The 18536-nt window shown below is 38.1% G+C and overlaps 2 protein-coding genes across 6 annotated transcripts in view; both read left to right on the top strand.

The window, feature by feature from the left end:
* The first annotated feature begins 938 nt into the window (after positions 1 to 938).
* LOC127428999 (phosducin-like protein) lies at positions 939 to 14366 on the top strand. 2 transcript variants are annotated; one of them, XM_051677713.1, is made up of 5 exons: positions 939 to 1035; positions 5014 to 5197; positions 8036 to 8217; positions 11248 to 11526; positions 13182 to 14366. In XM_051677713.1, the coding sequence occupies exons 2-5, from the start codon at positions 5023 to 5025 to the stop codon at positions 13464 to 13466; spliced, it is 921 nt and encodes a 306-aa protein (XP_051533673.1). In that variant the 5' UTR covers positions 939 to 1035; positions 5014 to 5022; the 3' UTR covers positions 13467 to 14366. The 2 variants fall into 2 exon arrangements, with proteins under 2 accessions (XP_051533673.1, XP_051533672.1); XM_051677712.1 differs by having other exon boundaries at positions 951 to 1035; positions 4988 to 5197.
* A 2384-nt stretch (positions 14367 to 16750) lies between these two features.
* Positions 16751 to 18536, top strand: part of LOC127428735 (protein transport protein Sec16A-like) — a 30607-nt gene continuing 28821 nt past the window's right edge. For all 4 annotated transcript variants that reach the window (XM_051677309.1, XM_051677310.1, XM_051677308.1 and 1 more), the window contains exon 1: positions 16751 to 16876. The gene's annotated coding sequence lies outside the window, so the exon portion shown is untranslated. The remainder of the gene's footprint in view (positions 16877 to 18536) is intronic.

Genomic DNA, 18536 nt, shown 5'->3' with positions numbered 1-18536 from the left:
TTTGGGGGGAATTTGGATATTTCAACCTCAGTTCCTATAATACATCTATAATACACTGTGTACGCAAAATAGTTACACTCTGGACATTCAGGACAAAAATGTCCCCTTTGAAACCCATTAAAACTGCAATATTTGATCCTAGTGCCATGAAAGCATTAAATCAAGAATTCTATGATATTATGCTTTCATTTACGGAGCCCTGGCTTTAAAATTTTAACATTTTCCACCAGATGCGCCATTTCCCTCATGTTTAGCCTATGGAGCAAATACATACTTTTTTCCTATTTTCTGTTTGCTGTATTATAGAGCACTGCAGGCCAATTGAATAAATGATGCAGCTAAAATTGTGTGGGTTGGTATGGATGTCAGAATGTGTTTTGTATGTGTGTATTGAGAAGTGTGTGTGTGTGTGTGTGTGTGTATGTGTGTGTGTGTGTGTGTGTGTGTGTGTATATGTGTGTGTGTGTGTGTGTGTGTGTGTGTGTGTGTGTGTGTAAACAACATTATGTAAACGAACTGGCATTTAAAGGATTCAAATCCTGAAAATGAATTCATATTTGGTAGTTATGATCAGGACTGATCTTGGTTAAAAAAATTTACTAACTGAAAGTGGAAAAGAATATTATTATATAATATTATTATGGCCGTTTTTTGACGCGGACATTTTTGTCCTTTAAGGACCTCTGAGTAACTTTTTTATATTGACACACAAGGGTTGAATACTGGATGGCTTTCTTACTTGTTTTAAAATAATTGGCCAAATGTTCGCCGAAAAAAAAAAATCTGTAAAATCAGTTGAAGAGTTGTCTTTTGTCTCAACATAAAAAAAAAATAATAAAAAAAAATTATAAAAAAAAAATAAAAAAGGTTTGACACGCCTTCTGTCAATCGCTTCAAGCTGTCATTGGTTTGTACTGATGTCAGTCACCTGCTCTGCGCCGTGATTGGCTCCTGCTTGTACTTACGCTGCAGCAGATGCCTCATCACAAGCAACCGTTTCAGAGATTAACTTTGCTATAAAGAAGCCATATATCGGTAAGATTCAATCGTGTTACCACACTGCAAATGGTTTAATAATCATATGTCTCATTTGTATTAATTAAACGTGAAACTTTGTACGCTTTTTAAAATAGTAATTCCGTGTTCTGGCACGTTAATCGACTAGCTAGTACACTAGCATGTTAAGATGGCATGCTAACACACACAATCACGAATATCACATTTTAATGTACATTCTTATTGATCAATCGTTTGCAAATCGTACGACCTGTAAGTAAGCATTATTGATTATTTATTTCATTAACTTAGTTTGATGTTCCCCAAACATGATCTGAAAACATAGCCAGCTAGCAGGTCATGTTTGACAGACTAGTTAATCCCTTTACAGCTTTAGACGAGGTGACTCGTTACTTTCCTCCACATTATGATCTATGTCATGTTGAATCATTTAGCTTATATATTGAAAACAGTACGTTTTTAGAAACGCTTGTTGTCCTAGATATCAGCTCCATAAGGACTTTTTGAAATTCTCACCAGCCCAGTTTATTTACTCATGAGGTCATTTTGAACAAGATTTGTTTCCAAAGGCAATTATGACGTTATCACTTTCAGTTGCAATTTGAATGTAGAATGTTCTAAAAATGTAAGGAAATGGGATACTGTCAAAATTTAATGTTAAGTATATATATATACTTTTATGTATAATTATGTTAATTATGTATACACACATACATACATATACACACTGGCGGCCAAAAAAAATAAGTCGTATACTCTAATATTTAGTTGGACCACCTTTAGCTTTAGTTACGGCACACATTCGTTGTGACATTGTTTCAACAATTTTATGCAATGTCACAACATTTATTTCTGCCCAGAGTTGCATTAATTTTTGTCCAAGATCTTGTATTGATGACGGGAGAATCGAACCACTCCGTAAAGTCTTCTCCAGCACATCCCAGTGACTTTCAATGAGGTTAAGGTCAGGACTCTGTGGTGGCCATTTATGTGTGAAAGTAATTCCTCATGCTCCCTGAACCACTCTTTCACAATTTGAGCCCGATGAATCTTGGCATTGTCGTCCTGGAATATGCTCGTGCCATCAGGGGGAAAAAAAATCCATTGATGGGATAACTTGGTCATTCAGTACATTCAGGTAGTCAGCTGACTTCATTTTATTGCTGCATAACGTCGCTGAGCCTAGACCTGACCAACTGAAGCAACCCCAGATCATAACACTGCCTCCAGAGGCTTGTACAGTGGGCACTATGCATAACGGGTGCATCGCTTCATGCTCTTCCCTTTTTACCCTGATGCGCCAATTGCTTTGGAATAGGGTAAATCTGGACTCATCAGACCACATGACCTTTTTCCATTGCTCCACAGTCCAATCTTTATGCTCCCTTGCAAATTGAAGTCATTTTTTCCGATTAGCCTTACTAACAACAGTGTTGGGTAATGTTACTTTTAAAAGTAACTCGTTAGAATATTGCGTTACTCCTAAAAAAAAAAAAAAAAAAGTAACTTAATTAAAAAGTAAATTGGGGGGGGGGGGGGAGAGTAAAGTGTCACGTTACTTTTGCGTTACTTTTGTTTTTTTTCTCACAGCCACTTTCTCTTCTGCTATGCTATGCATTCCATACAAATGAGCCATGCGTTGCATACAAGAGACATTACAGGTCATGCTAGCTTCTGTACAACACTCATGTCAAAACAACATAGTAAAGAAACAGATATTTAGAAAGTAGGTCTTCACATCATATTTATAATAATCAATAAAATGAATATGCATGATTTGTTTTTCCATCAACATGGCAGCCAATATGAATTATGAAGAATAACCACTGTCTTACCTAAAGCAGCAAAGTCCAACACTTGAACCTGCATCATATATGTCATCATGTGCGGTGCCCATCGACAATGTCAGAGTCCACAAGATGTTTTTCAAAAGTCAGGATAAAATTCAGTGGGGAATGCCAACCTAACATGTTCAAGGAATGTGTCTGATAATAAAATAATGTTTTTCACTTAAGTCAACCTAGTGCACACTTGTTTTGAGTTGATCCATGGTGCGTACAAACGGCACAACTTCAAAGGTGCATGTTGATACTACTTGAATGGAATCGTTTTTAATGCACCAAAATGTCATACAGAAACGGTTTGTTTCATGAATCAAACTACTTGTTTACTATAAAACAAAAATGTAGAATATTTTTAGAAACTAAGACATATTCTCTGCGTTCACAAACCATGTAGAATGTTGCTCGGAGCCACTGATCCAGATTCAGCTTTTCTCATCCCATTTTCCCAGTTAAGGGGAGCTATAACATGGAGCAGTTCGACTGCATAAGTCAGTTAATTGAGCGAGCATTTCACCCTGTGTATCATGTCGTGGCCAGTGGAAGACTAATCTTATAATCCCTCTGTATAAACACGTTTACTGATTTTTAAAAAAAAAAATTTTTTTTAATGCAGGGTGTATTAACAGATGAACCAATCGCGTTTCACTCAAACAAATGTTGTTGACCTCATATCACGCTAAAAACATGAAATGCGCTTTAGCGAGTTGATTGACAAACGACGTCTGTATCTAAAAGGTGATTGGCTCTTTTACCTGCAAGGCAGGACTTCCTTTCTACATCCATTGACTGTTGGGTGCTAGAGCTTGTTGGTTGGACGTTCCAATTTCTCCCATTAATTTAAATAGAAGTGACTCATCTCTATGGCCTCACACTCTATAGAAAAACAATGCCAATCATGCACTACGTCTGCTCCCCGAAGTTTGCACACTTTGACTCCTGATTTCTCGCAATACAGGGACAGTAGTGGTGTACAAAAGCAACGTGTTACTTTATTTAAAAAGTAACTCCGATATAATGGACTAAAATAAAAAAAATATTGTGTTACTTTACTCATTACTCAAAAGTATTCTGATTACGTTACATCGTTACTTTTATTGCACTACACCACACTGCTAACAAGTGGCTTTCTTGTGGCCACACAGCTGTTTAGTCCCAATCCTGTAAGTCCTGGTCACATTGTGCGAGTGGAAATGCTCTTACTTTCACTATTAAACATAGCCGTGAGTTCTACTGTCGATTTTTTACGATGTGACCAAGTGTTTTAGTGATCTCCGATCACGATCAATCAAGATTTTTTTGGACAGTTCTTAACCCAATTCCAATGATTTCAGCAATCTCCTTAGTTGTTTTCTTTGCTTGATGTAGGCCAGTAATTTGCACCTTCTGAAACACAGTAACATCTTTTCCACGACCACGGGATACGTCTTCTGAAATGGTTGTTTAAGAAATGAGAAGCTACACACTGCATCAGTTGGGGTTAAAAGAATTGTTGCCAGCTGAAACATATTAATCACTGCAATAATGATCCAATCATAGGCTATTCAGTATCTGCTTATTTAAATCCAAACTGCGACTTTTTTTGTGGCCAGGCAGTGTCTGGAGGAATGGGCCAAAATTCCAGCAACTTATTGTGAGAAGCTTGGGGAAGGCTACCCAAAACATTTGACCCAAGTTAAACAATTTAAAGGCAATCCTACCAAATACCAAATAAGTGTATGTAAACTTCTGACCCACTGGGAATGTGATGAAAGAAATAAAAGCTAAAATAAATAATTCTCTCTACTATTATTCTGACATTTCACATTCTTAAAATAAAGTAGTGATCCTAACTGACCTAAGACAGGGAATGTTTGTCTAATGATTAAATGTCAGAAATTGTGAAAAACTGAGTTTAAATGTATTTGGCTAAGGTGTATGTGACTTCAAGTGTGTGTGTGTGTGTGTGTGTTAGAATACTTTCTCCTGCCTCAGTTTAAAATGCAGAGTCAACTATAATTCATCAGCCCTAACACTAAACTGCTGATTAACACTTTTTAATGTGATGTGTAATGTGTGATGTTAAACCTCTGGTTTTGACACTTCTCAGTGTGATGTGTAATTCTCATAAGAGACTAACACTCCAACAGCAACTTTTCTCTCACCTTTGGTTTAGTGTGCAGTCATGACAACACTGGATGATAAGATACTAGGAGAGAAGCTGCAGTATTACTACAGCAGCAGTGAAGATGAGGAGAGTGACCACGAGGAAGAGGAGAACGCTTCCAAAACCATCCGCGACCAGGAAGTGCTGGACGTGGAAATCGACTACAGTGCAGATGGCAGTTCGGTCAACACTGGTACGGTTGCCATGGGAACATTGCATCCTCCTTAGCCTCTAAGCAGACACCACAGACTTCAGTCAGAGTGGACGCCATCTTAAAGAAGGATGGGAGTACTTGATGTGTACCTGAAAATCCGTTACTAGGTCGCATCTGATTTTTAACCAGCCATCTGTTCCTGAGTTTTTAGCCCACTGAAAGTCGATAAAGATAAAGTAATAGATAAAGTGAGTAGTATTTGGCTGGTCATTTAATCTCAACATGGTTGCTATTTACTGCACCTGTAAAGGTGAAGTTTGTAATTTCAGTGCCCATAGCATCACCAACCATGATTGTTCTCAAACAAGTTTCACAAACACTGCCCCAGTCAGCCATTAGTAAAAAATAAAAACTAGGGCTGAAACAATAAGCAGATGTGGGTAGTAACATGCTACATTTACTCCATTACATTTACTTGAGTAACTTTTTGGAAAAAAATGTACTTCGTTACAATGGGCGAAAATCCTGTCGTTACATTACTGGTTTGAATTTAATAAGTGTAAATAAATGCGTCATTTATTGAGAGATTTTTGAAAGGGACTTCTACGACAGGTGAACTTTACAGCTGCGCTCTGTCACTCGAGTTGATGCGGCACGTTTTTCTCATGGACAAGAGAGCTGGCGTTCCGCTGGAGCAAAACTTGCATGTTAGAGCATCTAAAAAGGAAACACCCCAGCATTATATCTTTAATGCATCCTTTATTAAAATTGAAATAATAAGAAAGCGGGTCATGAAAATAAGCACAAACTCCAAAACTGGCATTTCTCTGAGCGTGAAGTGACCCAATCTAAGGGGGAGAGATTTAACTGCACCCGACTGATGCACTCTCTCGCACGGAGAAGCTCGTCCCTCACGTGCGCTGGCTTACAATGTATTAAATCAATATATATTTGTTGCGGTGTTTATCTTATCGTGAAGAAATCTGCGATATCTATGAAGAAGAGAGTTTTTTTTTGTGAGTTAAAGATGAATCGAAATCACGCAAATAAAAAGTGAGTGAGAGAGTGTATCTTAGCCCATTGTACACTTCAACTACACTTTTTTTTTTGCCTTGTTTTCCTGTATAAATATCTAAAATTATAATCTTAAATATGAGTGTATTTTGTCTTTACTGTATAAACAGGTGAAAATACACTTATTGTCTAAATATATTCTCTGAAAGCAAGTCTAAATAGTTAATATGTTGCTTCTCAGGTGAATGTATCTTGTTTTAATTTTATTTTTTTATTTTTTTTAATAGAAAACAAGACAAAAACACTAGTGAATTTTTTACTATATTAAAGCATGTTTAACCCTTGTGCACTGTTCATTTGTGAGACACACTTGTGATATTCCCGACCATGCATGTGTAATATTTTCCTTTTATTTATTTAAAAAAATATATATAATAACACTCATTTTACTTGAGTAAAGACACTAAATGTGTGCATTTTGGGGGGGGGGGTTTATGGTGTTTAGACCATATTTAGCTCTAAATTACACCATTTTCATATAAAACAGGCACATTTTATGTTATCTTCAACTAAAAACCTTCATTTCAGTAAAATGAAATTGTCAAAACATCGCAATTTGTCATGCATCTGCTCTGACATCTGCTGTAAAAAAAAAAAAAAAAAAAATTACATGAAAAAACAACTGGCCAATAGATGGCTTCAGTGCTGCATGCATTGGCTGGTCTCTATAAGCTCATGTTCTAACAAACTTTCAATTTCTAGACATTATCTCAAGTTATGCATTGGATATATATTTAGACATTGTAAAAAAACTATTTGCCAAATTGTAGCATTTTTTTCTAAACCACAAGTGTCAGATTGTGTCAAACATGACAATGCTCCACAGTCAAATCTGATTGTGTAACAAAGAAAAGACAAGAGTTGTTATTTTGTTGCCTGTCATTTATTTCTAGCATAAACTTTGTCACACAGGACTCAGACTTCGACTTGTGTTTGGTATATATGGACAGGTTGGTTTGTCTACATATGTGAGGGCCAAATGTCCTCATCAGTAAAAAAATAAAAGCTATTAAATTGGTCAGATGATGTTGATCTTCAAATGTAGTGATGTGCACATGTTTGTGTGATGGTTAGGTTTAGGGGTAGAGTTTGGAAATAGAAAATATTGTTAGCCTGATATGAAATCAATAGAAGTCAATAAGAGATCACTAATATAGTCAAATAAACCTGTGTGTATGTGTTCTGCATTGTGGATGTTTTATAGTCTCACCTCTTCATTTATGTGTGGTTGTGTTCTGCATTGTATCTGATTTATTTATTTTTATTTGACAAAAACAAAACAAAAATCTCTGTATTTTAGTATTTCCCATTCAATTCCTATGGCGGAACAAAAATGACCTAGAACATCACAAGTGTTGCCTTTATTTTTACGACCCTTTAGACTTCATCGAATCAAATCAAGACTTTTTTGTGTGTGTTCAGATAGCTAGTGGAGAAAAAGTCACCAAGTCTTGTACCACTCAGATAAAGGATACCATTTTTTTATCAAAGAAAAAAAAAATCAAAACGGGTCCAAAAAGACCCAAACAGCGTACAAGGGTTAATACAACCTCAACTCGAGGCACAAGCTGAATTGTTGGTAAAGATCTAACGAATAATCATTGCAATAATCACCCGAATAGTTTGATAATCGTTCTGATAATCATTAGATTAGTCGATTATCAAAATAATCGATAGTTGCAGCCCTGATATAAACTAGTATGATCAGTCTGTTGCTCAAGTGCTGAATCCACGAACATCGACAACATATCCGGGAGACAGTTGCAAGATCTGACTCAGTTTATGTTTGTGTATCTCTCGTAGGTCCAAAGGGTGTGATTAATGATTGGCGGAAATATAAGCAGCTGGAGAATGAGCAGCGTGTGGAACAGCAGAAAGAGATGGAGCGACTCATCAAGAAACTCAGTATGACCTGCAAATCACACCTGGATGAAGAGGCCGATAAACAGAAAGAGAAAGATCTGCAAGACAAGATCGCAGGCAAAGTGAGAGACACTCAGTTCTGATCATCTGTAGGGGTGGGCGGAATGACCAAAATATTAAATCACAATACGAGTAATTATATATTATGCTAAAATAAAATATATTTCACAATAAAAAAACTCCATTGTTTCTGTATAAAAGGGCTGGGTGATATGTAAAAAATATTTTATCGATAATCACCTAAAAAAATATCGCGATATCTGATTATATCGTCAACCCCCCTGTCGAGGGCCGTTGAATATTTTTGCTAACACGAAAAACGAAAACAAAAGATATTTCTAAATTCAAACTGCACTTTAAATGAAAAACACAATTAAAATGATGTGATCAAAAAATCTTATATACAGTTGTGCTCAAAAGTTTGCATACCCTTGAAGAATTGGTAATATTTGTACCATTTTTAAAGAAAACATGAGTGAGCAGGCAAAACACATTTTTTTTTATTTCTTATAGGATTCATATTCAACTGTAGGTTATAACAGAATGACGCAATCATAAAACAAAACATGGCAACAAAGAAAAAAATGAAATGACCCCTGTTCAAAAGTCTGCATACCATTAGTTCTTAATACTGTGTATTGCCCCCTTTAACATCAATGACAGCATGCAGTCTTTTGTAATAGTTGTCTATGAGGCCCCAAATTCTTGCAGATGGTATAGCTGCCCATTCGTCTTGGCAAAATGCCTCCAGGTCATGCAAAGTCTTTGGTCGTCTTGCATGAACTGCACATTTTAGATCTCCCCAGAGTGGCTCGATGATATTAAGGTCAGGAGACTGTGATGGCCACTCCAGAACCTTCACCTTTTTCTGCTGTAACCACTGGAGGGTCAACTTGGCCTTGTGCTTAGGGTCATTGTCGTGCTGGAAGGTCCAAGAGCGTCCAATGCGCAGCTTTTGTGCAGAAGAATGCAAATTGTCTGCCAGTATTTTCTGATAACATGCTGCATTCATCTTGCCATAAAGTTTCACAAAATTCCCGTGCCTTTAGAGCTCACACACCCCCAAAACATCAGTGAGCCACCACCATGCTTCACAGTGGGGATGGTATTCTTTTCACTGAAGGCCTTGTTTGACCCCTCTCCAAATATAGCGCTTATGGTTGTGACCATAAAGCTTTATTTTGGTCTCATCACTCCAAGTGTGTCAGAAGCTGTGAGGCATGTCAAGGTGTTGTCGGGCATATTGTAACCGGGCTTTTTTGTAGCATTGGCGCAGTAAAGGCTTCTTTCTGGCAACTCGACCATGCAGCTCATTTTTGTTCAAGTATCGTTGTATTGTGCTCCTTGAAACAACCACACCGTCTTTTTCCAGAGCAGCCTGTATTTCTCCTGAGGTTACCTGTGGGTTTTTCTTTGTATCCTGAACAATTCTTCTGGCAGTTGTGGCTGAAATCTTTCTTGGTCTACCTGACCTTGGCTTGGTATCAAGAGATCCCCGAATTTTCCACTTCTTAATAAGTGATTGAACAGTACTGCCTGGCATTTTCAAGGCTTTGGATATCTTTTTATATCCTTTTCCATCTTTATAAAGTTCCATTACCTTGTTACGCAGGTCTTTTGACAGTTCTTTTCTGCTCCCCATGGCTCAGTATCTAGCCTGCTCAGTGCATCCATGTGAGAGCTAACAAACTCATTGACTATTTATACACAGACACTAATTGCAATTTTAAAAGCCACAGGTGTGGGAAATTAACCTTTAATTGCCATTTAAACCTGTGTGTGTCACCTTGTGTGTCTGTAACAAGGCCAAACATTCAAGGGTATGTAAACTTTTGATCAGGGCCATTTGGGTGATTTCTGTTATCATTATGATTTAAAAAGGAGCCAAACAACTATGTGATAATAAATGGCTTCATATGATCACTATCTTTAAATAAAAGACAGTTTTTTTGCATGATCAGTCATATTTTCAAATCAATGCCAAAATTTCACAATTTCTGAAAGAGTATGCAAACTTTTGAACACAAATATAACCACCTTCCCAAATCCAAAAATGTACGTCTCCAATGGCCCCATTTGCTATCACGCAATAATTCGTCTACAACAACAGGTGGGAAATTACTAATAGCCTAAAAATTAAGAACTAAAGACAATTATAAATGTAAAGATAATGATAATAATAATTAAAAAAATTAACCATTACCTGTAGAAAGTTCAACATATTACAGTTTCATATAAAGTGTAAGCATAAAAAATACCCTTCCCAAAATAATGCTGCCAAATGTGTGTTCTTATCGAATTTGTGTTTGTATTGCGTTTCGTTAATACAGTTAATGCTGCCTAAAGAAAATAAAATGGAACTCAATTTTAGGTTCAAGGTGCACGTGTTACAAAGAAGAGTGATAACGTGCATCACTTAACATGCTCATGTTCCACGAGACGCTCCCGCTGAATGCATCAGACATAGGAATTGCTTTTCTTTTGTCTGTTCTTAAAAATATTATAAAGTTTCTTCAAACGCTTGTCTTTGTGTCTAATAGCATTTCATGTCATGTGTTACTCCGAGACGTCTTACAGGTCACCCACCGCTGTTGTGGACAGATGAGCAAACTTACCCGCTCATAAAATACCTGAATTTTGATGAGGAGCTAGCGAATAAGGTGCTGGATTCAGCCTCGTAGCATTTGGCAGGTGGTGGGTGCAAATTTCACACACTGGGCGACCTCCAGATCCATGGTTTTGCCATTTACAGATATTGTCAATCATCGTCTGTCAATGACTATCGAAATCGGCATTGGGAGATTTTTAAGACATCGTCGATATCCAATTACATCGTGCTATCGCCCAGCCTTATTATATATTAAATAACCATGAGGTAATGCCTAGTTTGGGATAATCCACTGAATTAAAATAGTTTACAAATAAAAGGAACTTTTTAGGTAATTATTTTCTCTTTTATTTGGAACTTGCAAACCAAAAGATCACTTTATTATTAATAAATTAAAGATAAGTCTCCCATTATGACAAAAAGTTTCAAAACAGTAAAACTGACATTATAAAGGAACACTTGTGACTTTCCTCTTTTGCTTCAGATGCCCCTTCATGTGGATGAAGAAGATGAGGATGATGATGATGACGAGGCCTTCCTCCAGCAGTACCGTCTGCAGCGTATGGAGGAGATGAGGCGACAACTCTGTGGGGGGAGGCGCTTTGAGAAGGTGATTGACATCTCCTCTGGGGAGGAGTTTCTGGACGCCATCGACGAAGAGGGCAAGAACACTCTGGTGGTGGTCCACATCTATGAGCCGGAGGTACCCGCCTGCCAGGCCATGGAGGGCAGCCTGCTCTGCCTGGCTCTACAATATCCAATGGTAACACTAAAGAAGAAATGTGTTCATTATATCCAGGGCGTGCTGAGTGACTCCAGCCAGATCTCCTAAGCAACCAAATTGGCCAGGTTGCTAGGGAGGGTAGAGTCACATGGGGTAACCTCCTCGTGGTCACGTTTAGGGGTTCTTGCTCTCAATGGGGTGCTTGGTATGTTGTGGGTGGATCGCGGAGAGTAGCATGAGCCTCCACATGCTGTGAGTCTCCGTGGTGTCATTCACAGCGGGCCACGTGATAAGATGCGCGGATTGACGGTCTCAGAAGTGGAGGCAACTGAGACTTGTCCACCGCCATCCGGATTGAGGTGAGTAACCACGTCACCATGAGGACCTACTAAGTTGTGGGAACTGGGCATTCCAAATGGGGAGAAAAGTTGATAAAATCAAAATAAACTGCACGAGTTTGTGAATTCATTTAGTTATCTTAATTTTAAGATGCATTTTTGGCGATCATTTTGAAACGAGACGATGCTAAAGACAGCTGTAATGGCCGTTTTTTCGCCAGTTCCGTGCGGATTTATAGGGAAATAAGCCTATGATCGGAAAATGTTAAAAAAGTAAAAGAACATAAGAATCCATGAACGTACAATAGGGACACAGGAATGAGCAACATGCACATTAGAACAGGTACTGCACTAAAATAACTCAGAATTCTGCTCTAAACGTCATGTTTTGGGATATTAAGAGAAACTGTGCTCCAGTTTTTAGCGCTTTCTTTCTCGTCTTTTACTTTTTTGCACTTTATTATCATTCAGTAAAACACAGACGTATTGACTGATATATGTCCTCATGAAATCAGAGTCTCCTCAAAATCCAAACACAAATGGTCAAAAAGAGACCTTTAGGTGTAACGGTGATGTGTCTCGCTTGTACTTTTGTGATCGATCAACCAAATCTCATCTTAATACCAGGTGTACACTTGGCCTCAGTCAGGGATGAATGGTCGTGGAGTTGATACACTACAGTCTTGAAGTGTTTGCACCAGCATGATGAAAAAACAAACTGTGAGTCACAGGGCACCGACTGCAAGTCGTGTATTGTAAGCTTGGCTTTAGAGTTACTAGTGAACAGCTTCATTGAAAATCACTCCTTGATGTTTTTATCTTTAAGCCCTTAGTGAGCAAGCCAAAGGCAACTGTGGCAAGGAACAAAAACTCCATAAGGTAGTAAATGGAGCAAATAATTCTTGGGAGAAACCAGGCTCAGCTGGCGGAGCCAGTTCCCCTCTGGCTTTACAGCATGAATATAATGCCAGTAGTAATCTTAAAATTTGAGATTAATCATGTAACCACAAGAAAAATATCAATAAGATTAATCATTGATTGTACTAATTTATTATATCCTAAAATGATTTACATTTATTAAAACGTGTCATGAGTTTATAACATCAGCATCTCTAATACTGATACAGTAACAAGTCGGCCTCAGTGACTTGGTATGTATCAGCAAAACTCGTCAATATTTCGGGAAAATTTTGGCTGTGAATTCTTAAGTCTGTGAATAGGAAATAACACTGCTGTTTTCTGTTGTGTTTGTGTGTTTTGTGGTAAGTGCCATCTTTTAGGCACTCGAGTAAGAATATTGTGGTTTTGAAGAAAACGCTTTAGTTCACTTCTGTTTTTTCTCTCTTTGACCCGCAGGTGAAGTTCTGTCGGGTCAGGGGCTCTGCGGTGGGCACCAGCGCTCTGTTCCGCAGCTCAGCTCTGCCAGCCCTGCTGCTGTACCGCGGAGGGGAGCTGGTGGGCAATTTGGTGCGTGTGTCTGATCAGCTTGGCGATGATTTCTATGCCACAGACGTCGAAGCGCTGCTGCAGGAATTCGGCCTGCTTCCAGAGAAATACACACAGCCAAACATGCACTCGTCTATTCGAAACGCAGCTGTCCCTCACCCCAGTGACTCAGACAGCGACCTGGATATAGACTAAATGCGACGATACAACTGTTTATATACACACACACACACACACACACACACACACATACATACATATATATGATTCAGACCCAATACAGTGACCAAAACAAAGTGGTTGCAAATGCACATTTGAATTCCAAGATCCACACTACTGTAAACTTTTTTTTTTTTCCTCCCCTTTTTCTCCCCAATTTGGAATGCCCAATTCCCAGTGCGCTCAAAGTCCTCGTGGTGGCGTAGTAACTCGCCTCAATCTGGGTGGCGGAGGATGAATCTCAGTTGCATCCGCACATCTTATCACGTGGCTTGTTGAGCGCGTTACCACGGAGACATAGCGCGTGTGGAGGCTTCACGCTATTCTCCGTGGCATCCACGCACAACTCACCACACGCCCCACCGAGAGCGAACCACATTTTAGTGACCACGAGGAGGTTACCCCATGTGACTCTACCCTCCCTAGCAACCGGGCCAATTTGGTTGCTTAGGAGACCTGGCTGGAGTCACTCAGCACACCCTAGATTCGAACTCGCGACTCCAGGGGTGGTAGTCAGCATCTTTACTTGCTGAGCTACCCAGGCTCCCCGTAAACATTTGATCTTTATAAAAACGTTACGCCTCACAGATCATGATTAATGGACCAAAAGAATAGACCTGATGTATGTGCGTGTGTTATTTCAGAAAACTCCAGAATCGGGAGTGTTTCTCTATGCAAACAAAAATGCAAAGGCCTTGTGAGTACCCTGCATTGATGTTTCACTATTTATTCTAGTTTTAGAATTATGTGTTTGTTTATTTGTGTTTACTCTACTCTTAGTTTGCTTTACCCTCTGTTAGTTTTATAAATTTTATAAACATATCCATAAAGATGAATGCAAAAATAAAAACAAAAATAAAAACCCAATTCTGATTTTTACTTTGTCCTGTATTTAATTTGACACATTTGCACCCTTCGGCATTTTAGAAAAGAAATATGTTTCTCATTTCAAATCACAGTATATTATAAGCATAAAAATATGAGTAGACAAAATCAAGAAATTCAGAATGTCTTTTTTTTTTTTTCCAGGTTGGGACAGAACTAAAAAGCATAGCAACACAGACAAAGAAAGTCTCTATTGCTCTTAGGCTTCCTACAATGCAATACAGTCAATATCATTAATTTAATTTAATTTTAATTTTATTTATTTATCACACATTATACATTTGCACATATACAGTGAAATTCTTTTTTTTTTTTCACATATCCCAGCTAAGCATTAATCAGATTTCGTAATCTTTAATCAATGCCAGCTTTGAAAAAACACTAAACAAATTAATGTTACAGCAGAGGAGAACAGTAAAGGTACTCTCAGTAACTTTTGTCTTTGTGTCATCTTACACTGACACCTACAGTAGCAATAGTTTTCAGTTTCAGATGCCATTGTAGAAATTGTGTATTCGCAGTCAGCCATGATTACTTTAATCAATGATTGAAAGTGTCCAATAACAAGACGGTTACTGAGATTAAGCGAGTAGTATTCAGCTGGTCATGTGATCCTAACATGGCCGCCCCCATGTGCGGACCCTCTCCATGTAGAATAAAACAGCTTTTATAAGGTAACTGATATGACTGGAGTCTTCATTTTAATGTGAGTGCTCATGATTTACTACATATATTGCACAATTAAAATTCGTGTCTTTAGGAGTTAAACTTTTTTCATGAGGAAAAAAATTACTGAGTGCACCTTTATGTGTGCCAGTGGGGAAACTGTTAAATGTGATGCAGACTTTTTGCCAATTTCTGTTTATTTACAGTATTAAATCAATTACAACTTGGAACCAAAAGGGGGCGGAATCTCACTGTAGGCCAATCTGACAAGTGTTGACTCTTTTTTTTTTAAATGAACGATGCAGAAATGTACCATCATTCTATGAAAACGTGTATATATATATATATATATATATATATATATATATATATATATATATATACATACACACACACAAGTTTGGAATAATGTACGGATTTTGCTCTTTTGGTACTTTTATTCACCAAAGTGGCATTCAGCTGATCACAATGTATAGTCAGGACATTAATAACATGAAAAATTACTATTACAATTTGAAAAAAATATTCAGAACTTCTTAAACTACTTCAAAGAGTTCTCATCAAAAAATCCTCTATGTGCAGCAATGACAGCTTTGCAGATCCTTGTTATTCTAGCTGTCAGTTTGTCCAGATACTCAGGTGACATTTCACCCCATGATTCCTGTAGCACTTGCCATAGATGTGTCTGTCTTGTCGGACACTTCTCACACACCTTACAGTCTAGCTGATCCCACAAAAGCTCAATGGGGTTAAGATCCATAACACTCTTTTCCAATTATCAGTTGTCCAACTGTGTTTCATTGGCCACTCTAACCTTTTCTTTTTGTTTTTCTGTTTCAAAAGTGGCTTTTTCTTTGCAATTCTTCCCATAAGGCCTGCACCCCTGAGTCTTCTCTTTACTGTTGTACATGAAACTGGTGTTGAACGGGTAGAATTCAATGAAGCTGTCAGCTGAGGACATGTGAGGTGTCTATTTCTCAAACTAGAGACTCTGATGTACTTATCCTCTTGTTTAGTTGTACATCTGGCCTTCCACATCTCTATCTGTCCTTGTTAGAGCCAGTTGTCCTTTGTCTTTGAAGACTGTAGTGTATACCTTTGTATCAGTTGTTTGTTTTCTGGGCAATTTCAAGCATTGTATAGCCTTCATTCATCAAAACAATGATTGACTGATGAGTTTCTAGAGAATGCTGTTTCTTTTTTTGCCATTTTTGACCTAATATTGACCTTAAGACATGCCAGTCTGTTGCATACTGTGGCAACTCAAACACAAAGACAATGTTAAGCTTCATTTAACGAACCAAATAGCTTTCAGCTGTGTTTCATATCATGGCAAGTGATTTTCTAGTACCAAATTAGCATTTTAGCATGATTACTCAAGGATAAGGTGTTGGAGTGTTGGCTGCTGGAAATGGGGCCTGTCTAGATTTGATAAAAAATTACTTTTTCCAAACAGTGATGGTGCTGTTTTTTTACATCAGTAATGTCCTGACTATACTTTGTGATCAGTTGAATGCCACTTTGATGAATTAAAGTACCAATTTCCTTCCGAAACAGCACAATCTGTTCATTATTCCAAACGTCAAAAGTTTGTAAATACACATTACAGCCCACCCAAAACAGAATTGTTTAATGTTTATTTTATGATGAGGGGGTGGGGCCAACCGGGAACGATTAGTTACGTCACATGTACACGTCGCCAAGCAGGACGCGTTCGTCCAAGATGGCGGACAAGTGTCAGCCGCGGTGTCCTGCACTTTTGTGAAAAACTCAACTCCAGCTGTGCTCGGATCGAGTTTTGTGTGTGTCGCGGCATCTCGGACGGGAGATAAGGGGTAAGAGTTTGCGGATGTAGTTTAATGTTTATGGTCAGATAGTTCTGTAGTTCGAGGAATTAACTGTAAGTGTTAGCATGCTAACGGCTACTGGCCCAGTCAGCTGTCACCTGTAATGCCTCACAGCCTCTATTTAATTTTTTTACACTTTAGTTTCTCTTCATGACATTCCCAAATGTTACTGTAAATGTTAATCTACACGTTCAGTTGGTGTTTAAAAGCCTATATTGTTGATGCACAGCGGATATTGGTGTTTTGCCTGCTTAAGTTCTAGTGTTTGTGTGTTTTGTTTTGACAGTTATAGTATATTTGATTTTAAGCATCAATTTTCCATTGACGTAATGTCACTACTTTTGTGTGTTACTCTAAATGTATATAAGGGCTCTCTCAAGTATATATGCTGATGGAGTTAAAGAGACAGGAATTGATGAGGAGGATGTCATCGGGTTAAAAAGCATGTAAATCCAGTAGGGAGCGCTATATATATATATATATATATACATACACATATATACACACACACACACATATATATATATATATATATAAAATACAGTACAAAACAGCTTTATTAATTCCCTTGGGGTAATTTTAATTTGGCTATACGAAAGGCAGAGACTGGGATACAGGTGAAGGCACAAGTGTTTAAATGGCTTTGTTTTACTGTTTTGCATATAATAATATAAACCAGCCAGCAGCCATATCACCCTGCAGCTCTCGTCTGGTTGCCCAGTGAAGTTAAGCAGGGTTGAGCCTGGTCAGTACCTGGATGGGAGACCTCCTGGGGAAAACTAAGGTTGCTGCTGGAAGAGGTATTAGGGAAGCCAGCTGGTGCTCACCCTGTGGTCTGTGGGTCCTAATGCCCCAGTATAGTAACAGGGACACTATACTGTAAAAAGGCACCGTCCTTCGGATGAGACGTTAAACCGAGGTTCTGACTCTCTGTGGTCATTAAATATCCCAGGGCACTTCTTGTAAAGAGTAGGGGTGTATCCTGGTGTCCTGGCAAAATCCCCCCATTGTCCCTTATCTATCATGGCCTCCTAATAATCCCATCCCTGAATTGGCTACATCACTCTCCTCTCCACCAACAGCTGGTGTGTGTTGAGTGTACTGGCGCACTATGGCTGCTGTCGCATCATCCAGGTGGATGCTGCACACTGGTGGTGGTTGAGGAGATTCCCCCTATACTATGTAGAGCCCTTTGAGTGTCTAGAAAAGCACTATATAAATGTAAGGAATTATTATTAATATAAAAATAAATAGCCAATAATTATCAGTGTCTAAAAATTACATAAGTTATGAGTCCACATGGAATCTGTGCCCAAAGAATTTGAACCCATTCCATTCACAAAGCTGTTCATATTTCCCACCCTTCTGCATGTGTTTATTTAATATTTTGGCTAATTTGATTGTTTTTATCTATAAATGTAGTGTAGGACTCTTATCTTAATTGAATGCATTTTAATACGACTTACTCCATTCAGCTGAATTGCACATTTTTATATTTAATTTTTATTTTACAGTTGGTTAAAGAAATACATGTAATATAAATTCTTATATTTTTTTATCCATTTTTATCGAAAGTTTTTAAGATCATGAGACTCATGTTTCTTGTGAATCGAAACTTTTGAATGTTACTGTGTTTTTGTTAGGGTTA

The sequence above is a fragment of the Myxocyprinus asiaticus genome, chromosome 38 (genome assembly GCF_019703515.2).
Source record: "Myxocyprinus asiaticus isolate MX2 ecotype Aquarium Trade chromosome 38, UBuf_Myxa_2, whole genome shotgun sequence".
Lineage (NCBI taxonomy): Eukaryota > Metazoa > Chordata > Actinopteri > Cypriniformes > Catostomidae > Myxocyprinus > Myxocyprinus asiaticus.
Note: the sequence above shows the minus strand (reverse complement) of the source record. Positions and strands in the feature narration are given on the sequence as shown.

Coding starts and splice junctions, on each gene's coding strand:
- LOC127428999 (XM_051677713.1), top strand. CDS start 5,023: ATGACAACACTGGATGATAAGATACTAGGAGAGAAGCTGCAGTATTAC. Junction 5,198..8,035: donor TGGCAGTTCGGTCAACACTG/GTACGGTTGCCA, acceptor TATCTCTCGTAG/GTCCAAAGGGTGTGATTAAT. Junction 11,527..13,181: donor TGGCTCTACAATATCCAATG/GTAACACTAAAG, acceptor TTTGACCCGCAG/GTGAAGTTCTGTCGGGTCAG.